We start from the raw sequence: 22,787 nt of genomic DNA, 5'->3' as shown, positions 1-22,787 counted from the left end.
AACCTTATTATCACTGGGATCTAATCAGAAATACTAAGCATGAAGAAACACTCGGTAAATTAAAGCATTAGCCATTGAATCTGTTAAAAAGGCGCTATGATTGGTGATTTCTCTGGTATAGTCATAATTTATATTCCTGATTATGGTCTTGACTTAAATATTTTCTTGTCCTAGGTTTGGATTCGCTATGTGCACCATTCCTGTACCTAAATTTTAATGACGAAGGTAAGTACAATTTATTTGCGATAAATATCTGAGTTGAAAAGTCTAAGGAGAATCTAGAAAAATGAGACCTTGCAGCTACTCCACATATAAATACAAACATGGAAGCAGTGCTGCCTTGAGCCCCACAGCAGCTTGGGCAAGGATTAGGAGGGAAATTATACTCTATGCCATTATCCCAGCTTTGGTTCATCTATTACAGTGGGCAGAATCGCAAGTTTAGGTTTAGGTTTAGGTTTATTATTGTCATAGAAAACATAGAAAAATAGGTGCAGGAGTAGGTCATTCCGCCCTTCAAGCCAGCTCCGCCATTCAATGTGATCATGGCTGATCATCTAAAATCAGTACCCCGTACCTGCTTTTCCCCCATAGCCCTTGATTCCTTTAGCCCTAAGAGCTAAATCTAACTCTCTCTTGAAAACACAAATACATGTGTACTGAGATAGTGGAGAGCTTTATTTTGCATGCTACTCAAACAGATCGGATATACCATATATGGATACAATCAAGTCAAACTCAAGTACAATAGATAGAGCAAAGAGGAACGTACAGAGTGCAGAATATTGTGCACAGCATTGTAGCGCATCAGTTCCATAGACAAAGACCAAGTCTGCAATGGGGAAGAGATGGATTGGACAGAACTCTAACTGAGGATATCCGCGTGAGTCTTAGCTCCAGGGTCACATGAGGAGCCAAAACTGCTCAGTAAACTACTGGCATGTATTGTGTTTTGTTAGGTGAACTCCCCAGCAGGACCTGTCATTTTAAGTTGTCTTGTTGTGAGACATCCTTGAGTGGCAAGTAGGTTATAATAGTAAGATTAAACGAGAACTTACCAGTTTGAAGTTTGATCTGTATTTTATGAGGAGTTACGATGAGGGATTACGTGAAGAAGCCCGTCCCAGGACGCGTTGCGGCATAACTTCAAAGCAGCGGTGTGGAATCACAGACAGACACGTATTTGAAGTAACATAGTAAAGAACAAAGAGACATCAATTATCAGTTTGATCCATGTAATGAGGGTGGGAGCGGAGGGCACGTAATCCCTCATCGTAACTCCTCATAAAATACAGATCAAACTTCAAACTGGTAAGTTCTCGTTTAATCTTACTATTTTACTTCGGAGTCACGTGAGTGATTCCGTGAAGATTTCAAAGCTCTGTGATTTCAAACCGTGTAACAGTTTATATCACTCGCTGCCGAAGCCTTTGAGGGAGGAAGCGTGTTATCATAATCAACCAATGATTCTGTTTATAGAAAAACCCATGGTATCTTACAATAACACTGAAGAATTTTAAAAAATGCTCCCCTTGGCTAATTTGAATATTTGCAGATTGGAATCTTCCTGCAAATAAAAACAGGTTTTGTCAACAGTTTATAATTTATTTCTCTCTGAACGTTTACCCCCACTATTCTGCTGCAGCCAGGATGTGGTTTACAGGCACGTCCATTCTTTTGCCGTTGACGTGGAAGCTTCTCCTGTGGGATGACAACTTTATACATGTTAGTTTTATTCCCAGGAGCTTTAACCTGCTTGAGCCATTTAAAAAAAGGCTTGTTACCCGACCACAAGGTGTTTTGTGACCAACCCACAAGGCTTTTCATCTCCCTCGCATAATTAGGTTGTGTCTATATAAGGTAATAGGGTCTTGGCACATACCGTGTTTTCTGGCGGGTAGCCCGGTTTTATGACTGGATAAGGTGTTCCTGGTCTGGTTTGACCATACCCTAAACAAATGATTGAGATCTGGTCTGAAGCTGTGAGCATGGTGTCCAGTTGAAATAGGAGTAGTGACTGGACCCTATGTGCTGCTCAGTGTGCCTTTAACATATGTTTTTAGTGCATAGAAGGTTCAGGTTTTGGACTCTGGCTGGTGGGATCCCCTGAAGTGTGGTTTACCACTGTGACATCCCATATATAGGTGTACCTTATCTAGGGGTTTAGAGTTTTAATACCCTTCAAATTACCACCAGCCAGTGACCCCATGGCCTGTTGTCCTGTAGCTGTTTTGAAAAAGAACAGGCAGGGCAATCCTAGCTGTGTTGATGGCACTGTAGCCGAATCCTTCATCATGATGAAGGTTCTCCAGGAATTCCAGTTCGTAGTACCTGTATCGGATGAGTAGGTTTTCCCCTTTATCCTTGCAGTACTTCTCTTGATGCTGGACAAGTGTTGTAGTCCAGTGGATGTTCAAAAGGATGCTGACATGGTGTCGATTATTCAGTATAACAAATCCCAGTCCCAGAAGTTTGCGCAGAATCTGAAGCTCAGGAGCTTATTTCTCATGGCACAGTTGATTTATGCCCGGCTCCGATATTAATAATTCTGGGTACTGGCAAAACACCATCCAAGTTCCAACAACCATGTCATGGCGTGAAGTGAAACAAGGCCTGCGTAAGTCCGTCAGGTAGTATCAAATACCTGAAGCAGAATCCTTTTGTACTGTGCGTTGTTCTCGATTGGTGAGGCAGAAGGGAAAATACATAAATTAATTCCCCAATGCAGCGTGAACGCATTTGTCTATCAATATAATAAATACATTCTTGAATGACAACATGACCTAATAGGCCAAAAGTTAATATATATAGCTGACGATCTTTCTCCTGGAACTATCTGTCCCAGAGAAAATTTTTTAAATGAGGATTCCACTGGCCCAGGGTCTGGTTTCTCCCCGCGACATAGATAGGACATCCCCAAACACCTGGTGATATAGCGTTAATGCAAATAATCGATATCAGTTTCACATTCCATTTTAATTGTCATTATCAGTGTACAGTACAGCGACAATGAAAAATGCATTAATATCTGTTGCATCATATAGCCTGATAGTTTTGTTAAACTTTATATGAAAACATCTAATTGATGTTGTCCTTAATTTTATGTGACCTTGTGTCTGTCACTTTATTTTTATTACCAGTCAGGTAAGTTGTTGATAGTCCAATACCTCTATGGATATACCATTGCCAAATTATTTTTACCAACTTGTCATATGATACCGACTTTATGCTGCCATATGGTTAATATAGGCCACCTCCATAGTGTAGTCTTATTTATACCCATACATGCAAGTGCTTAAACTCATAAATTTCACCCGAGCATTTTTTAGATACTTAATGCCCAGTATAAGAGGTAACCCCACCACTGTCTTTCTAATATTATTTCAGTGGGTAACTTCATGAGATGCTCAATGACAACCTATATGTTGATTTTGATACTAACATCTGAATCATGTAGACAGAAAAATGGTACCTTTTTACCCCCCAACTACTCTGTTATTTGTCGAGTAGTTGGTAGTTTGACCATTAATTTGTCGCTTGTTTGTGCCAATTCAACTATGTTGTCTCTTGGCAACATTAAAGTTACGTGGACTGAATTAATATGAAAGCCAAGATAGCCCAAGAAAGCGCTCTATTTGCTGGTAGAAACCAGACCCACCTACCTCCATGGTTATTGGTGGGGTTGTGTTTTTTCTTTTTGAGTGTTCTTCCCTGTCGACGTGCTGGCGATGTTGGGGGAAAAGGCGCATTTTCCAGGGGGTCCGCTGCAGGCCCTGACCTAAAAAGGTTTTCTGGGGATAGTGCGGCCCCAAGCTTTGACCAGTCGCATATTCGGGACGCCGACTGGTAGATACAGTGGTGTGCTGCCGCCTGGGTGGAAATGAAGAGCTTTGGTATGTTCGTTGCCGGTGGTGCCCTCATGAGGCTAAAGGTCTTAGACGCCTCTTCCATCTCTTTGAGCTGTTTGTTCAAGTCCTCCCCAAATAAAAAATGAGTCGGTCTCTACTGATGGAGTTTTGCATAATCCTGCAAATTTAGGATTGAGGGCCGGCCTGATGTTGTCTCTTCTCAGGTTATTCAGCTCATATTGTGTCGTGCACATGAGTGCCAGGACATCCTGTTGGTGAGATGTCATATCTACGGTCTCGACAGCATGGGCTGTTATAGCCGCCGTGAGGAGGCGAAGTATGCGCTGGAGTTCGACCTCCTGTGTCCGAATCGGTCCCCCCACGTTGCCTCATATTTGAGGATTGAGGCTCTTGACCTTGAGAGCCTCACAATTATCCAGGGCTGTGTGCTCCTCAAGCACTTGGGCGAGCACCTTCTCCCGCAGTGGTTTGTTGGAGAGATGGTTTATGCTGTCAGCCATCCTTGGCTCCAGTGGTGCTCCAACCCGTGGGGTAAAATCGGCTTACGACCCCCAGCAGCGCTTCCTGCACACCCTGATCTCTTTCGCTCCTTCCGCCTGCCCCATACTCAGACCAGCCTGCCCCTGGTCACCGATGCTAACCTCCCATTCCTGGTCCGAGGTCGCAAAGGGAGGTGCCGGACTCAGCACCATGGAGGGGGCGCCTGTCCTGTCTGTCCGAGAGCGTTGCTGCTCTCGGTAGACCATCCCCTCCAATAGCTGCTGGATGCAGCTTAGGCGGCTGTCTCCCCCCCGCTTTGGGGGTGGACATTTCCCCCCCACCTAACAAGTCGGAGACGACCGGCTCTTCCTGTCCGCTTTCCCAGTCCGCCGTGTAGGCTATGGCGAGACTGGCTTGGCTCGGTCTCAGGGATAGCGAAAAAAACGCTCTACGAGCGACGCTGGAGAGCTGGTAGAGTTGGAGCGGGGCAGTTCCTCTTTGCGAGTTCTGCGTTGTGTTCCTGAACTCTGTAATAAAACACAACTGCAAACTCACCTTTCCAATGCCCAAGAGTCGTTCCTGCAGCTCAGGCAGCTGTCTCTCCCCCTCCTGGGTGGAGAGACTTCCCAGTCAATGTCGTTCCACTGCCGGGTGTTTTCCACACACCAGCCCGCTCCCTTTTGCCGTTGACGTGGTCAGGTGCTAGCGGGCTGGCTCGGTCCCGGTGTCGGGTTTGTGGACCGCCCCACTAAGCGGTCCTACCGCCTGTTGTGCCCAAAGACGTCATTCGTAGGTGCAGCATTTCCCTCCCAGCCCGCAGCTGATGCTGACGGGCTTGGTACAGAGTCGGGAGCGGGGCGCTGATTACGGTCCTCCCCCTCTCTATCTCTCTGTTCTCGGGCTGCTGACTCGGGCTGCAGCGCACTCCACGGAGCACTGCTCCGGGGTCCCGAACGGCTCCGCAAAAGTCGGAGCCTCCTCCCGCCCGCCTGCCTGCCTCAGGACAGTCCAGGGCGAGCGAGGACTGAGGGGAACCCCCAGCGCAGTGCTAGCCCGCGCCGCTGTCCTGTGGACAGTTACCGGCAGCCGCACCATGGTCCGCCGGTGAGTCCTTGTTGCGTCTTCCTCCCTTCCGACAACGGAAAAAACTCCTCCCGGAGTCCAAGGGGCCGCTTGCATGCCCTGCAGGGAAACAAGCAGACGCAAAGGCTGTAAAGTAAAGGTAAGTACTTACCTAAACTTTAGCTTTTCTCGTTTTTGCGGGAGCCCTGTCTCCCGCGCTGCCGCTTGGCCTGCTGAAACGTAATGCCGCAACGCGTCCTGGGACGGGCTTCTTCACGGAATCACTCACGTGACTCCGAAGTAAAATTACCAGAGCACACATCCCCAAAGGCCAGAAGGGCTTCTTGCACAGTCTGCCAAGGCCTGCTGGATCTCCCGGCTGCTAATCATTTTAACTCCTTTTCCCATTCCCATAATGACCTTTCTGTCCTGGGCCTCCTCTATTGCCAGACTGAGGCCACATGCTAACTAGAGGGACAGCACTTCCTATTCTGCTTGGGTAGCTTACAACCCAATGGTATGAACACTGAACTATCTAATTATAGGTAACTACCACCCCCCCCCCCCCCTTCTTCCCCCACAACTCTCCCCCCATATCCCCTCCCCTGTGCCCCACCTAAATGCACACCTATTTCTCCCCGCCCCCTTCCCTTCCACCTACATTCCTCACTCTAACTTCACAATTCTCATTGCTTCAATCCTTTTGTAATACGCCTTCTGCCTTTTCATCTCTGGCCTTTGTTCACCATTGCCGATCAAAACCCCCCTCACCTGTATCAACCTATTACCCGCCATCTCCCTAATTTCTTCCAGCTTCCCCCCACTATATCAGTCTGAAGAATGGTTCTGACATGAAACATTACCTATCCATATTCCCCAGAGATGCTGCCTGATCCGCTGAGTTACTCCAGCACTTTGTCTTTTTTTTGTAAACCAGTATCTGCCGTTCCTTGTTTCTACCAATAGGGCTTCATGCTGGGTAGGTGGCTGGAAACACCGGAGACACAAGAAACTGCAGATGCTGGAAACTTCAGCAAAAAACATTCTGCTGGAGAACCAGGCATGTCGGGCAGCATCTGTGAATGGAGATGGACCATTGTCTTTTCGCGTCAGGACCCTTATTCAGACATATTCTTCACATAAATGGAAGGTATCTGGGAACAACATCATTAGACCCCACCCTCTGCAAAGAAGTAAAGAGACGGCTGGAAGAGGGATGATATCGAGACCATGTTTCTGAATGCAGGCATTCCTTTGCATTTGCACCCCTCTGGTGGCTGAGAAAAGCACTGCTGCTTTAATGTGTTGGTACAGACATTAGACTCCCTTATTTGAGCCCCATGTTGATTAGGGTGCCACTTTGCACTGGAAATCATGTGGATTACAGTTGATGTCACTGTTATCAGTGTGTCACACATACCAGACCTTGATATCATTCCTAAAATATGCTGTGCTGCACACTCAGGTGCTAATGGTATTCAATGATAGGTTTTGGTAGCAAAAATCTTGCAAAACCTTATATAATAAAGTTTCAGTTCCTTATGGAATCTCTAGCCTGGAATCTCTACATATTTTAACATGTAAGTTTAAGTGAATTCTGACTGACAGGTGAAGGGCTGGTGTTATGATAACTCGGTAAATTTATATTTCAGCACCCACAGTATTTAGGGAGAGATAAAGAAAAAAATTGAAGGTTTTTCAGAACACAAAATACATTAAAGGAAACCATCATGGGAGGAGGACAATAGTTTTTAATAGTAAATAAATATTTGATAAATTAAAAAATAAGTTACTGTGGTGAAAGGAAGAGGGAACAGCAAAATACTGGTGTATTCTTGACCGCTAGCGGCACCTTCGACAGCGTAAACCTCTGAGACAATCTGATAGCGTTTTCCTACATATATTGTGATTTTAAACAAGCATGTTGCCTGAACAGTACTGCCTATGAGTAAACTGAACGTAATTGACACAGCTATCAATTTCAGTGATGCATGTATGAGTCAAAATGGAAAGGGGAAAAATGAGGCAAGAAATGCCCATAGTCGGTCTAGGGCATGAGCCCCTGTCATTAAATACTGAATCCTGTAACAGTTCCCAAAGAAATTGCCATTCATATTTGTGATTCTTGATAGGGTATGACATGGGATATCAGAGATTTAAAATAATTTGTTGTGGAATATGGAGTGCCTAGAAATTCTACTAACTATGTTCATTTTTTTTTTAATTGTTACAGCATTGGCCTATGCTTGCATGTCTTCATTTATTCCCAAGTACTTGTTCAACTTCTTCTTGAAAGATAATTCTCATGTTATACAAGGTAAGTCACAATGTACTTCCAGGCATATTCCTGGTGCTATTGTAACATTTAAGAAACATATAGGTACATGGATAGGACACGTTTAGAGGGAAATGGACCAAAAGCAGGCAGGTGGGACCAGCGTAGATGTTGGTCAGCGTGGGTAAGTTAGGCCGAATTACCTGTTTCCATGCTGTATGTTCTATGACTCTATGCAAGTTGTAACATGCCTGTAACATGCAGAAGAAAAAAAAAGTTGGCTGCAGCCAGCTAATGTGATGATTAAATCAGGTCTGTACTGTATAATGTGTAAAGTATATCACCAGGAAAGGAGAGGAGCTTTGTGAATAAGCTACATTAATTGTGTGGATGCTGCATTTCTCTCTCTTCCTTTTGCACTGCTCTTCTTTAATTCACCATGCTGAACTTGGCTGTTAAATGGTGATTTAAAAAACAATATTAATTTGAGTGCCGCACAGCTGTTCAAAGACAGCGTTTGTTTGTCAGCAGTGAAACAGTAGTAGAATATAATGTGCCTGTTTTCACATGTACAATTCACTTCTGTGTGTCATATTATTCAGACTGCTTAATTGAATTATTGCTTTGAAAAATTCTATTAGCCTTTAAGTTAAAACATCTGGGCTGGAATTAATTCAGAAGTATTGTCGAACTGCGTATTGTTAATCAGTTCACCGAGGAGAGGGTGAGAAGTTCAGGTGATCTTGGCTCATTTGGAATTTGACTGGCTGTTTAGAAAAATACTCAAGTACCCGTTAGAGTGAAGGGCAATGCAGGCAAACGTAAGGAAGCTTGGCTGACGAGGGAAATAGAGGCATTGGTCAAAAACATGAAGGATGCATGGGACATGTATAGGCAGCTGGGATCAAGTGCATCCCTGGAGGAGTTTTAGGAACTAAGGAGTAAATTGAAAAAGGAGATCAGAAGTGCAAAAAGGGGCCAGGAGATAGCTCTGGCAGGTAGCATTAAGGACAATCCTAAAAGATGTTATAAATACACTAGACCAAATGGAACCCGCTGGGGAGGGGGTGGGGCGCGGCGTCACAAGGGGAGGGCTGGTCCCCTGTCCCCGGAGACAGGCGCCCCCACCTTCGCCCAACGCAATATTCCACCACTCACCCACAACTGCGCAGGCGCAGCTCATTTCCCCTCATCCCCCAACCCTCCCTCTCCCTCCTCTTCACCCTCCCTCTTCTCTCCCCTCACCTCCTCCACTCCCTCCTTCACCTCTCTCTCCCTCTCCTTTCCCCTACCCTCAGTCACTCCCTACCCTCAGTAACTCCCTCCCACCCTCCATAACCCCTCTCCCCTCCCTACACCCTGACCCGTTGTGCCCCGTTTCCCCAACGCAATATTCCATCACTCACCCGTTTCCCCAACGCAACCCGTTTCCCCAATGCAACCCATTCCCCAACACAATCAATCCTTCCCACATGGGGGTTGGGGGGTACAATCAGCGCTTCCCGGAGCCAACGAATGGACTCGACTTTTGGATCGGCGTCGGCTTTCCCTTGAGCCAATCAATCCTTCCCTCCTTGGAGGGGGTGGGGGGGAAATCTCACCTTACTCCCCTTGAAGTGGCTGATCCCATTGTCTCTCTGTCACCCTTCCCTCCCCCTCCTTTTTCCTACCCTCAGTCACTTCCTCCCTCACCTCTCCCCTTTTGCACTCCCCCACGAAAGACAATGTTTAAATAATATTTCTTCTCCCATCCCCCACTCCATCAATATAGCTTCTATATTGGCCGCAGAGATCTCATTGTGATGTCATTTTCGGTTTTCGGGAATCTTTACGGTAACTTATATAAATGAGATCCCATTGTGATTGGACGACTGTGAGATGCCATTGTGACATCATCACTGGAAGCTCCTAGAAAAGTCTCCCACTGACAGGCAGTTATTATTTTCAAAGTTGGCTTTTTTTCAACTTTAAATATCAATAATGTGAAATATAACATCAAATATGAAGAAACTTGATATTATCGACCACGGGAAAAAGCTGAGTAAGATTCTGCAAAAAAAAGCGCTATTGTGTACCGTTTTGCGTAGTTCCTTGATCTCACAGACAGACAGACAAACAAGATAAGATTTTTAATGGTATACTAGACCAAGTGCAGACCCGTTGGGTCTGTTTCCCCAACGCGGGGGGGAGCTGCGGCACCACACTCACACTAACCACCCCCCAAACACACGGGTGGGCGGAGGGGGAGCCGCGCCGCAATACAGAAATCCGATAGTTAAAAATTGGGGGGGCTGCATTTCTCTTCTTGCCTTTTTCACTGCTCTTCTTTAAATTCACCATGCTGAACTGGGCTGTTAAATGGTGATTTAAAAAACAAGAGGGGGAGGAGGAAATCTGTTGCGTCATATTATTCAGAGAGATTTGGGAGGGAGAGCAGAGGGCGGGGTAGGGGGAGTGAGAGGGGGATGGGAAGGTGGAGGGGAGAGTGGGGAGTGGGAGGAGAGTGGGGACGAGGGCAGGGAGGGAGAGGGATGTGGCAGGGAGTGGTGCAAGAGAGAGGGGAAGAGGGGCAAGGAGGGGGGAGCTGGGGGGGAAGAGGGGTGGGGGAGGGGGGGGAGGAGGGGGGTGGGGACTCACCCACCAACTGGGGGAGGAGGGAGAGGGGTGGGAGAGAAGGAGTGAGAGGGGTGGAGGAGGAGAGGGAGATGGAGAGGGGGAGAAGGGGCGAGATGAGCCAATCAATCGAGTGGGGGTGGGGGGGAGGTGGAGAGAGGGGTGGTCGAGGGGGAGAAAATAATAGGAGGGAGGGAGAGGGAGGAGGGGGGGGAGAAGGGGGAGAGAGGGGGGGAAAGTGTGGAGGGATGGGGGAGAGTGGTAGGGGGCGGGGAAGAGTGGGATGGGAGGGGGGAGGAGAATAGTAGGGGGGGGAAGGAGGGGAAAATAGTGGTGAGGGAGAGGGGAGGGTAAGAGTGCGGAAGAGGGGCAGAGGGGTAAGGGGAGTGGCGGGGAGGGGCAAAGATGGGGAGGGGGAGAGGTGGGAGGGAGAGGGGTGGGGAGGGGGGTGGGGGGGGGAGATGGGAGGGGAGGAGGGGAGAGGGGGGCGGGAGGGGGGAAAAGGGAGGAGGAGAGAGAGGGTGCGGGAGGGGTGGAGGGGGGGGAGAGAGGGTGAGGGAGGGGAGGAGGGGGAGGGGGGGGGGGGGAAAGGAGGGGAGGGAGAGGGGGAGAGAGAGGTGGAGGGGGAGGGGAGGGGAGAGGGAGAGGGGGGTAGAGGAGGAGGGGGGGAAAAGGAAGGGAGGGAGGGAGAGGGGGGGGGGGGTGGAGATGGGTGAGGGGGAGGGGGGGGGGGAGAGATAAGTGGAAGAAATGGGGAAGGGGGGGAGGGGGAGAGGTGTGGTAGGGGGGAGTGGGGGGAAGTGGGAGAGAGAGGTAGGGGAAAGGGTGGGGGAGAGAGAGGCGCGGGAGGGGGGGAGGGGGGGGGGGAGGGGGAAGGGAGGGGAGGGAGGGGAGGGAGGGGGAGGGGGAGAGGGTGGGGGGTAGGGGTGAGAGAAGGGGAAAGGGAAGGGGGAGGGGGGGGGGAGGGGGAGGGGGGGGGTGGTGGGGAAGAGGGACAGGGGGGGGGGGGCAGGGTGTAGGGGGGGGAGGGGGGGGGGGGAGGGTGAGGGGTGGGGGAGAGAGAGGAAGGGATGGGGTGGGGGGGGGGGAGGGTGAAAGGGGGGTGGAGAGAGGGGGGGGGGGGAGGAGAGGGGGAGGAGGGGGGGGAGGGAGGGGGAAGGAGGGAGGGGAAGAGAGTGGGGAGGGGGAGGGGGGAGAGTGGTAGAGGGGGGGTGAAGAGTGGGATGGGAGTGGAGAGGGGGGGGGGGAGAGGGGAAAGAGTGGGGAGGGAGACTGGGAGGGGGAGGGGGGGAGAGGAAGTGGAAGAGTGGGGAGGGGGAGAGGGGTAGGGGCAGTGGGGAAGAGGGACGGGGTGTGGTGGAAGAGGGATGGGGTGGTGGGTGTGGTGGAAGGGGTGGGAGGAGAGAGGGAAGGGAGGGGAGAGAGAGGGGTGGGGGAGGAAGGAGGAGAGAAGTGGAAAGTGTGGAGGTAGGGGGAGTGGTGGAAGAGGGTAGGGGGTGGAATAGAGAGGGAAGGGGGTGTGAGAGAGGGATGGGGTGGGAGGAGGATGAGAGAGGTTAGGGGGAGAGATGTGGGGGTGGGGGGGGGAGGCGAGGAAGGAGATGGGGTAGGGGGGGTAGAGGGGAAAGACTGTGGATGGAGGGGGAAGAGGGAGGGGGGTGGGGGGGGTGGGGGTAGAGAGGGGGGGGGTGGGAGGAGGAGGGGGGAGGAGAGGGGAGAGGGGTGAGGAGAGGGGGATGGAGTGGGGGAGGAAAGAGGGGAGGGGGGGGGGGGGGGAGGGGGATGGGATGAGGGGTGAGAGAGGTGTGAGGGAGGGGAGGAGAGAGGGTAGGGGGGAGAGAGATGTTGGGGGAGGCGGAGGAGGGAGATTATGTAGGGTGTAGAGGGGGAAGAATGGGGAGAGGGAAGGGGGGTGGGGGAGAGGGGAGTGAGGAGAGGGGGGAGGGAGAGGGGGGGGAGGAGAGAGGGGTGGGGGACGGGAGGAGAGAGGGATGGGGAGGAGGAGAGAGGTGGGGGGGGGGGGGTGGGTGGAGGGAGATGGGGTAGAGGAGGGAGGGAGAAGAGTGTGGAGGGAGGGGAGGGGTAGGGGGGAGGGGGGGAGAGGGGGAAGAGGGGAGGGGGAGAGAGTGGGAGGGGGGGAAATGGAAGAGTGGGGAGGGGGGAGAGGGGTAGGGGGAGTGGTGGAAGAAGGACAGAGGGGTAGGGGGGAAGGGGGCAGGGGGGGAGAGAGGGAGGGATGGGGGGGGGAGGAGGAGGGGGAGGAGAGGGAGAGGGGTGAGGAGAGGGGGATGGAGAGGGGGAGGAAAGAGGGGAGGGGGAGGGGGATGGATGAGGGTGAGAGAGGTGTGAGGGAGGGGAGCGAGGGGTAAGAGTGTGGAGGGAATAGGAAGGGGGTGGGGGAGGGAACGGGGGAGAGGGGAGGGGGGGGGAGTGGGAGGAGGAGGGGGAGAAGAGGGAGAGGGGTGAGGAGAGGGAGATGGAGAGGGGGAGAGAGGGGATGGGGAGGGGAGAGAGGTGTGGGGGGGGGGGAGGGGGGGTAGGGGAAGGAGGGGTAAGAGTTTGGAGGGAGGGGGAGAGGGGTGGGGGGGAGAGGAAAGAGGGGAGATAGTGGGGAGGGAGAGTGGAAGGGGGAGGGGAGGGACACTCCATCTGTTCCCCATTCCCTTTCACCCCCAATGCTCTTTCTCTATTCCCACACACGTGATGATGCGCTTCGACACAGGCTGCGGGGGAGAGGAGCTGGGGCTGGTGCAAAGGCATGTGTAAATGAATCCATTCCGATTGGACATCTGTGAGCATTCGGCATTGTGACATCACACGATAGAACGTTCACCAACATTCTATGGGTGAGAAGCTGTTTTATTTTGAAATTGGGGGGGGGGGGGGGAAGTATTTACACATTAAAAATGTGTACATAAACACAACGAAATTTAATCAGGAGTGGATACTTGGAATGAAAGTGAAATCTCTACCGAAATGGAAAAAAAAATCTGGGCGTTTCTGCGTCTGACGTTGGCGTGGCAACGAATCAAAGGCTGGCAGCCACAAGTCAGGCAGAAAGCCGGCAGGCACAGACTTTTATATTATAGCTAGACCAAGTGCAGACCCGTTGGGTCTGCTCCCCCAACGCAGCCGTTCCCTACCCGTAGCCCCCACGAGAGATGTGATCCTCCAACTCAAGCGGCTCAGGAATCAGCTGTGCGGCTGTTTTTAAATGGCGTCTTTGAGGCGAGATGCGGGCGCCAGCAGCCGTTATGGTCACTGGCCAGCAGGAGGCGACAAAATGAGTGAGGGGGGTGGGGGGGGAGGATTTTATTAAAAATGTGTACATAAACACGACGAAATGTAATGAGGAGTGGATACTTGGAATGAAAAGTGAAATCTCTACCGAAATGGAAAAATACTCTGCGTTTCCGGGTCTCACGTTGGCGTAGCAACGAATCAAAAGCTGGCAGCCACAAGTCAGGCAGAAATGCACACAGCCAGCCAGCCAGCAGCCACACAGTTTTAATATTTTACTAGACCAAGTGCAGACCCGTGCGGTTGTGGGGTGGAGGCGGCATGCAGCGTCACACACACTAACTATCCCCGCACTCACGCTAATTACCCCCCTTGATATTATATTAATATTATTAATTTGCTCATTTTACCCCATAACCACCCTATCTACTGACACACAGCCACCAACTTGCAGTCACATCTAGGGGGGGGGGGGGGGGGGGGGTCGGGGGTAGAGAGTTAGGGCACAGAGAGAAGGGGCAGAGGCACAGAGAGAGACAGAGACACAGAGAGAGGGGCAAGATGAAGAGGGGGGGTGGAGAGGAGAAGAGGGAGTGGGTGAGAGGGGAAAGGGAGGGGAGGAGAGAGAGAGAGTGAGGGGGAGAGAGAGAGGGGTGCTGAGAAGGGGAAACATGGGCAGGGATGGGAGGGAGGGTGGAGGGAAGAGGGTAGGGGTGTGGAGAGGGGGGAGAGAGGGGGGCAGGGGGAGGGGGAGGAGGAGAGGGGGAGAGGGGGGAGAGAGAGTGTGGGGGGAGGGAGAGAGAGGGTGCTGAGATGAGGTGAGGTGAGGGAAGGGGGAGAGGGAGGGAGGAGGGAGGGAGGGGGGGGGAGAGAGGGTAGGGGTGTGTGGAGGGGAGGGGGGTTTAGGGGAGGGACGGTGGGGGAGCGGTGGAGGGGAGGAAGGGGAGAAAAAAGAGGGGAGAGTGAGGGGGAGGAAAGGAGAGGAGAGGGGGGCGAGAGAGAGGAGAGGGGGGAGAGGAGAGGGGTGGACAGGAGAGGGGTGGAGAGGAAAGAGGGGGGGGAGAGGAGAGAGGGGGGGGAGAGGAGAGGGGGGAGGGAGAGAGGGGGGGAGAGGAGAGAGGAGAGGGGGGGGAGAGGAGAGGGGGGGGGGAGAGGGAGAGGAGGAGGGGGGGGAGAGGAGAGAGGGGGGGGGAGGAGAGGAGAGGGGGGGAGAGGAGGGGGGGGAGAGGAGAGGGGGGGGGGGCAGAGGTGGGGAGAGAGAGAGGGAAAGGGGGAGAGAGACAGGGGGGGGAGATAGGGAGAGAGAGAGGTAGGGAGAGAGAGAGGTGGGGAGAGAGAGAGGAGGTGAGAGAGAGAGAGCGCCTTTTTACTTCAACCCAAACCCCCCAAACAACCATTTGCAGGCAGTGCTTTTTTACTTCAAACTAACCATATTTTCATTTTCAAACCACATTAAGGGTACTTACTCACAGTTGTGTAGACATTTGTTCAGTGTCATTCAGAGCTCAGAGTGCACTCCAGCTTGCAGAGACTGATTGAGGCACACCACTTCCTGGTTTTATAGTCTGTCCCCCTCCCTCCAGCAGGGGCAGCAGAGAGAATGGTGAATTTTTAAAAAACATTAATTTCTCTCAGATTTTTCATCGATGGGAAAAATACTCTGGTCCAGGAAGGCAGACGTGGGCTCTGATCGAGGTGGCCAAAAATGACGGCCGTAAGTGGTGGCGTTCTCTCGGAAATCGCAGGATAGTGGGCCAAAAGCGGTCAAGATCAGACTTTTAGTAATATAGATAGATAGAATAGATAGAAGATAGAATAGATAGATAGATATATAGATAGGTAGGTAGATAGATAGATAGATAGATAGATAGATAGATAGATAGATAGATAGATAGATAGATAGATAGATAGATAGATAGATAGATAGATAGCAAAAGGGTAACTAGAGAGAGAGATTGGGACCTCGCAGGAATCAAAGCGGTCACCTCTGTGTGGAGCCACAGGAGATGGGCAAGGTCTTCGATGAGTATTTCTCCTCTGTATTTACCGAGGAGAAAGACAGTCGGACGGAGGAACTTGGGGCAGTCAATGGAAGTGTCTTGAGAGCAGTCAACACTGTACAAGTTACCGTCGAGGAAGTACTGAAGGTAATGTCCTGTATGAAGGTAGACAAATTTCCAGGGCCTGATCAGATATATCCGAGAACCTTGCGGGAAACGAGAGAGGAAATTGCGGGAGCCCTGATTGAAATTTACGAGTCGCCCTTAAGTACTGGAGGGTGGCAAATGTTGTGCCTCTTTTCAAGAAGGACTGCAGGGAAAATTGTATCATTGATCTTGGAAACTCTACAGACAGGAAAGCGTAAGGACCCAAGAGACTACAGATAAAGTTAGAAAGTTAGCAGGTCAGGCAGCATCTATGGAGGGAAATGGCAGATTATGTTTCGAGTCAGGACCCTTTCTCAGTCTGATGGATGGTCCTGACCTGAAATGTTGCCTAACCATTTCCCTCCATAGATGCTGCTGCACAGTTCCCCTGCATTTTGTTTTTGTTCAGAATTGGGTGAGGATATGGTTAATGCCAACTTTCTTGACTCCAACCAGTTTACCAGCAGGTAACTTAAGGACCCGTCCCACTTGGGCGTTATTTGCGCGTCATTTACACGGCATCATTTACGCGTCACGACGCACAACGCGACATCATTTACGCGTTACGCGCGCATCGTGATGTGCACGTAACGCGCACATGGCGTGTGGTGAGACGTGGTGGCGTAGGCAGTGACGCGCGGTCACGCGCGGTGCCCCAGGATTTTGGGATTTGCAGAATCTTCGCGCGCCAGCTGCGTGACGCGCAAATGGCGCCCAAGTGGGACAGGCCCTTTAGAATCCCTTCAGAATTTGAAGCCTCGCTTTTTCTTTTCCTTCTTTCATGTCGGAGAGAGGCGATGACATGCATTGGATTTCCACAAGCTGTTTGAGGTATTTGGTAGGACGAAAAAGATTCTTTATCCCGAGACCTTTTGTGCACTTCTTGTTTCCAAAGCAGTGTGCTTTGTTTTGGACAAAAAAACAACAAAATGCTGGAGAAAATCAGCGGGTCAGGCTGAGTTTGAAGAATTCATCTGAAGAAGAGTCCTGACGCGAAATGCTGTCAGTCCATTCCCTCCCCAAATGCCGCCTGACCTCCTGAGCTTCTCAGCAATCTCTTTCTTGCTCGAGAGTGCAGCATCTGCAGTTTCTTGTGTCTCCATTTTGTTCTGGGTTTATCCTGGTATTTTGGGGCAGGACTTGGCTGAATTATCTTTGGGGAGACTAGGAAGGCTAGATTAGTTTGTGTGCTTTGACGAGGGATGGATCTTACTCCAAAATGAGCAAATGCCTGGAAGCCTGAGTGCCAATGTGTTTTTCCTTACTTTTAATTTTTATACTTTAGACTTTAGATATACAGTGCGGAAACAGAGACTTTGGCGCACCAAGTCAATGCCAAACTGCAATCACCCCATACACTAACACTATCCTACACACTAGACAATTTACAATTTTTTGCTGAAGCGAATTTACCTACAAACCTGTACGTCTTTGGACTGTGGGAGGAAACCGGAGCATCTGGAGAAAACTCATGCGGTCCCAGGGAGAACGTACAAACTAGATATAGACAGAACCCGTAGTCAGGATCGAACCTGGGTCTCTGGTGACGTGAAGCTGCAACTCTGCCACTGCACCACCTGCTGTCCCTTCTGCATGATCTTTGCAGTGAGCTGCAATGCCATTGCTATATTCACTTCCTAATAATGCTCCAACACTGATGGTAACTTAGGCTCCACAGCCTTCTGTGGCAATGAATTCCACAGATTCACCACCTTCTGCCTAATTAAATTCCTCTTCATCTTCTTTTTAAATTTATGTCCTTTTATTCTGAAGCTATGGTCTCTAGTCCTAGATCCATCCGTTGAAACATCCACTCCGCATCCACTCTATCCTGGCCATACACTATTCGGTAAGTTGCTGGTTTACTAAAGGAAAGCCACAAAATGTTGTAGTCACTCTGCAGGTCAGCTAACATCCTTGGAGAACATGAATAGGTGACATCTTGGGTCTGGGCCCTTCTTCAGTCTGAAGAAGAATGCCGACCCAAAACTTTTTTCAGGAATGCTGCCTGACCCGCTGAGTTACTCCAGCATTTTTGTGTCTTTCACACGTATTAGTTAGATGATGCTCCTTTTCAGCATCACTCAGTTAGAAACAGAGCCACGAAGTACTGTGTAATATCAAGGCAGTCCTCATTCAAACAGACATTTTAGATGTGTTTTTGACTTACAGTCTGCATCATGGGTGGTCTAAGTACAAAGCTGGAATTAATCTGCATACACATTATAATCATTTATCTGTAATAGAATGCAGTAATTGCTGAACAGGCCATGTGACCACCCAATTCTGTGAGTTGGTGTGCTTCTTTTATGCTTCTTAAACTAATACGGATTAGAAGTATTTAATAGGGCAGGAAGGGTTATGGGACTGAGTGACAAGGTCACACTACCTCTGGCTGCTGATAGTATTAACGCTTCCAAAGAAATAGGCGTTAGTACAGCTAACAATCCCCTTTCTCTGAGAAATGGCATGGTTTCTGTGTTTCCTTTTGATCCAAATTTATTTGCCTCTTTCGGAGGTCGAGCTGATGTAGAATACAAATGAATTGCAGACTTTTTAAGGACATAATCTTTGATTTGTTAGAGGCTTCAAGTCTCAAGCAATGGTTTACAGCTTGAGCCTGATGAAGGCGTGCTCTTCTGACAATGAGACTAAAACATGTATCTGTATCTGAAACATCAGTTTCTACTCATTTTGTGCAGGAGATCAGATGTACAATTGACTATTAACTGATAAAATAAGGTGCTTAGGAAGCATAAAATGTACTTATCTTTATCCACTGAGGCACGGTATTTAAGAACCGAAGCTAGAAGGATCTCAACGCGAAACGTCACCAATTCCTTCTTTCTAGAGATGCTGCCTATCCCGCTGAGTTACCCCAGTATTTTGTATCTATATCTTTGTTAGAAGGATATTTATCAGCAATTAAATATCCAGTGAGACGACTATGTAACTTCAGGAGGCGAGACTACAGGAAGAATGTAATTGTAATAGAGTGCAGAGAAGACAAATTCTAGTTATAAACAGAGATTAGATAATCTGGGAATACAAGGGACAGCAGATGCTGAAATCTTGAGCAAAAAAAAAAATAAAGTGCTGGAGGAATTCAACAGTCCAGGCAACGTCTGTGGAGGAAAATTGTCAGACAGAGATTCGGGTCCGGACCCTTTTTCAGATGCAAAGAGGGTGTCAATAGGTGAAAAGAGTGCACAAAAGATTTTTTGTTCAAGGCTGTAACTATGAGTGGCGAAGCAGGTATGCGAGATTTAAAGTGAGAGAGGACGAGGTGCCCCACCTGGACTCATACCAATTCGTACCAACTTGTACCAACTCTCCAGCAGCATGTTAGTTTTTTTCTACTTTTTTTGTTTTTTTAGTATGTTTTAATATATGTTTTAATGTTTCTCTGTGTGTCTTGTGTAAGGGGTGGTGTGAGGGGGTAAGGGGGAAACCACTTTGGTCGTCTCCTCCATGGAGAGGTGACTTCTTCCATGTCTCCTCCCCCGTGGCCTAACATCGAGGATCGGCGCGGCCTTTCCCGGAGACGCCCCCGGGGCTTCAGCTGCGGGCGCAGCATGGACTCTCGTCATGGAGCGGGCAAGCCCTCACCGGGACACGCCGGAAGGGAGTACTCCGTTTGTTGGCTCGCGGCAGCCTGAAGCCGGGGTCTGCAGAGCTGCAGCCGGCGCGACGTCCTGGGCCTGGGATCCCTCATTGGGGACCCCGGAGGAGAGGAGCTCCGACTGCCGGCCCGCAGCCTACTTCTACCGCAGGCGCGGTGGGGACTTACCATCAGGAGCGGGGTCCCTCGCCGGGGATCCCCGAAGAACAGCTCAGACCACTGGCCCTGCGGTCTGCGGTGCTTCCGGCTGCAGCGCGGCGGGGACTTTAGATCTTCGACCGCCGGCCTGCGGCCTACACCAACTTGAAGCCGCGGTCTCCGGTGGGGAGTCATCGAATCAGGACTTACCTGGACTTACCTTGTCTATTCATCTGGATGCCCGCAACGGCGACTGGAGGGTTGAGGTCCCAACCACGGGGGGAAATGGAGGAGGACTGGCCAAATTTCGTGCCTCCCACCACAGTGATGAATGCTGTGGTGGATGTTTAAGTTACATTTTTATTGTGGTTTTGTGTGTTCTTTTTCATTGTACCGCTGCTGGCAAATTCATTTCACTGCACTTTATGTGCAAGTGACGAATAAAACTGATTGATTGATTGATTGGATTTCTCATCTCCACCTACAATTCTTCCTCTAACATCACAATTCTCATCTCTTCTATCCTTATCTCACAATTTGAGCTTTTCCATCTACCTTTGTCCAATCATCAGTCTATCAACAACCCGCCCCCCCCTCCCCCCGCAACCTGTGTCCACCTATCACTTGCCAGGCTTTGTCCTGCCCCTCCTCTCTTCAAGCTTTCTTCGTTCCCCCAAACTACAATCAGTCTGAGGAAGGGTCATGACCCAAAACATCACCTCCACTCGATGATGCCTGACCCGCTTAGTTAATCCAGCATTTAGTGCCTTATTAACTGATAAACTAAGATGGTTCGGAAGCATACACAATACCTATCTTCATCCACTGCCACGCAGAAAGTGATGTGTATATAGAACTGGCTGTCAGACAAAGTGGTAGAAACTGGACAAAAGTGGTAGAAACAATTACAAAATTTAAAGGACATCAATACAGGTACATGGATAAATGGTTTTTGGTAGTATTGTAATGGGTTGCAACTGCATTGTAGTGGGGCACTGGTATTGAATATTATTGTGGAGCATCTGAATATCCTCACTGATTGTGGTATATGAGACAAAACGTCAAGGATACGGTTGGAGAGGGGATGTGGCATCCTAGGTCCAGGTGTTTGGAGAAGTGTTTGGATGAGATTATAGTTTTGAAGACAGAGCCACAATCAATAAATAGGAATCTAACCTAGATGTCCTGGTTATCTAGATTTTTCTCGTTTAGTTGAGAGGTACAGCGAGAAAACAAGCCTTTCGGCCCACCAAGTCCATGCCGACCACCAATAACACTATCCTTCACACACTAGGAACAATTTACAATGTTACCAGGCCATTCTTGCTATTGAGGGAGTGCAACGTAGGTTTATAAGGTTAATTCCTGGGATGGTGGGATTGTTACATGCTGAGAGAGTGAAGCAGCTGGGCTTGTACTCTCTGGAGTTTACAAGGATGAGAGGAGATCTTATTGGAACATAAAAGATTGTTAAGGGTTTGGACACGCTGGAGGCAGGAAGCATGTTCCTGATGTTGGGGGAGTCCAGAACCAGGGGCCACAGTTTAAGAATAAGGGGTAAGCCATTTAGAACGGAGACGAGGACACACTTTTTCTCACAGAGAGCTGTGAGTTTGTGGAATTCTCTGCCTCAGAGGGTGGTGGAGGCAGGTTCTCTGGATGCTTTCAAGAGAGAGCTGGATTGGGCTCTTAAAGATAGCGGAGTCAGGGGATATGGGGAAAAGGCAGGAACGGGATACTGATTGGGGATGATCAGCCATGATCACATGAATGGTGGTGCTGGCTCGAAGGGCCGAATGGCCTACTCCTGCACCTATTGTCTATTGCCAATTAGCCTTCAAACTTGTACGTCTCTGGAGCGTGGGAAGAAAACGGAGCTCCCAGAGAAAACCCCTACAAGTCACGTGGAGAAAAATAAACTCCTTACAGACAGCACTCGTAGTCAGGATCGAACCCGGGTCTCTGGAGCTGTAAGGCAGCAACTCTACCACTACGCCACCATGTTGTCCTTATTTAAAAGATGTTCCAGAGATGAGTTTAGGCCCAGGAAAAATGGTGTCTGCTATGTAGCTGCGACGACGATAGGCAAACTGCAGTGGATCAAGGCTGGCTGGGAGGCTGGAGTTTACATACACCAGCACCAGGATCTTGAAGCACCATGATGGTGGGCGTCAGCGCCACTGAATGGTAGTCATAAAAGCACTTTTTTCATTGGCACCGGGATGATAGTGTTCTTCAAACAGGTGGAAACCTCAGAATGGAGTAGTGAAAGATTAAAAATGTCTGTGAATACTCTGCCAGCTGGTCCACACTGGTCCTGAGAATGTGACCAGAGACTCCATCTGTGCTAGTTGCTTACCGCAGCTTTGCTCGGGAAGACCAATCATACATCTATTACAGTGACCATGGGTACAGGTGCACCCGAGGCAGATGGGATGGGTGACATCTTTCTACCGCTTCCTGTTCAAAATAACATTTAGCTTGTCAGAGAGGGACTCATTGTTGCCAGAACTACTGTTCGTCTTCACCTTGTAGCCCTTTAGAGCTACAATTGATGGGTGTCTGTGTTGCTACCCTTGGGACTCTAACCTGGTCTGGAATTCCTTCTTGGCATCCTTGATGGGTTTGCAACAGCCTTACATAGATTTCATGTACTGCTCGGGGTCCTTTGACTTGATCGCTTAATGGGACTTTCACTGAGAATGTAAATGGCACTCTGATCAAATACCAGAATACACTCTGCTCACATATAAGAATCTTCAGTGGTAAGGAAGAAAATAGTTTTTACACATCAGTGTTACAATAAGATAGACACAAAAAGCTGGAGTAACTCAGCAGGTCAGACAGCATCTCTGGAGAAAAGGTATAGCTGAAGTTTCGGGCCAAGACCCTTCTTCAGACTGAGTCAGGGGAAAGGGAAACGAGAGATATAGATAGTGATATAGAAAGATATAGAACAAATGAATGAAAGATGTGAAAAAAAGTAACAATGATAAAGGAACCAGGCCATTGTTAGCAGTGGGACAGGTAAAAATGAGTTACAGCCAATGAAACTCACCAGGACGACAGCGCAACCAGTACAACAACTAGGGTGCAAGGAGGGAATCCAAGAGTTTCTTGAAGTTAGAGAAATCAATATTCAAACCGCTGGGTTGTAAGCAGCCCAAGTGAAATATGAGATGCTGTTCCTCCAATCTGCGTTTGGCTTCTCCCTGACAATGGAGGAGGCCCAGGACAGAAAAGTCAATGTGGGAATGGGAAGGGGATTTAAAGTGTTTAGCCACCGGGAGATCAGGTAAGCCCTTTTGGTTGTACAACCTGCCAAATACTTCATGAAAATA

The 22,787-nt window shown here is 49.6% G+C and overlaps 2 protein-coding genes across 2 annotated transcripts in view; one reads left to right on the top strand and one right to left on the bottom strand.

Annotated features, from left to right (window-relative positions):
- aimp1a (aminoacyl tRNA synthetase complex interacting multifunctional protein 1a) overlaps nt 1-17,515 on the bottom strand; it is a 212,963-nt gene extending 195,448 nt beyond the window's left edge. Inside the window, exon 1 of the mRNA XM_055641815.1 lies at nt 17,495-17,515. Within this exon, the coding sequence (XP_055497790.1) occupies nt 17,495-17,496 (2 nt within the window). The 5' untranslated portion in view covers nt 17,497-17,515. The remainder of the gene's footprint in view (nt 1-17,494) is intronic.
- Nucleotides 1-22,787, top strand: part of tbck (TBC1 domain containing kinase) — a 275,407-nt gene that overhangs the window by 142,219 nt on the left and 110,401 nt on the right. The window contains exons 18-19 of the mRNA XM_055641803.1: nt 175-225; nt 7,645-7,728. Coding sequence (XP_055497778.1) covers nt 175-225; nt 7,645-7,728 — 135 coding nt within the window. The remainder of the gene's footprint in view (nt 1-174; nt 226-7,644; nt 7,729-22,787) is intronic.

Source organism: Leucoraja erinacea, chromosome 1, assembly GCF_028641065.1.
Source record: "Leucoraja erinacea ecotype New England chromosome 1, Leri_hhj_1, whole genome shotgun sequence".
NCBI lineage: Eukaryota > Metazoa > Chordata > Chondrichthyes > Rajiformes > Rajidae > Leucoraja > Leucoraja erinaceus.
The sequence above is the reverse complement of the archived record's forward strand: the minus strand, read 5'-3'. Positions and strand labels throughout refer to the sequence as shown.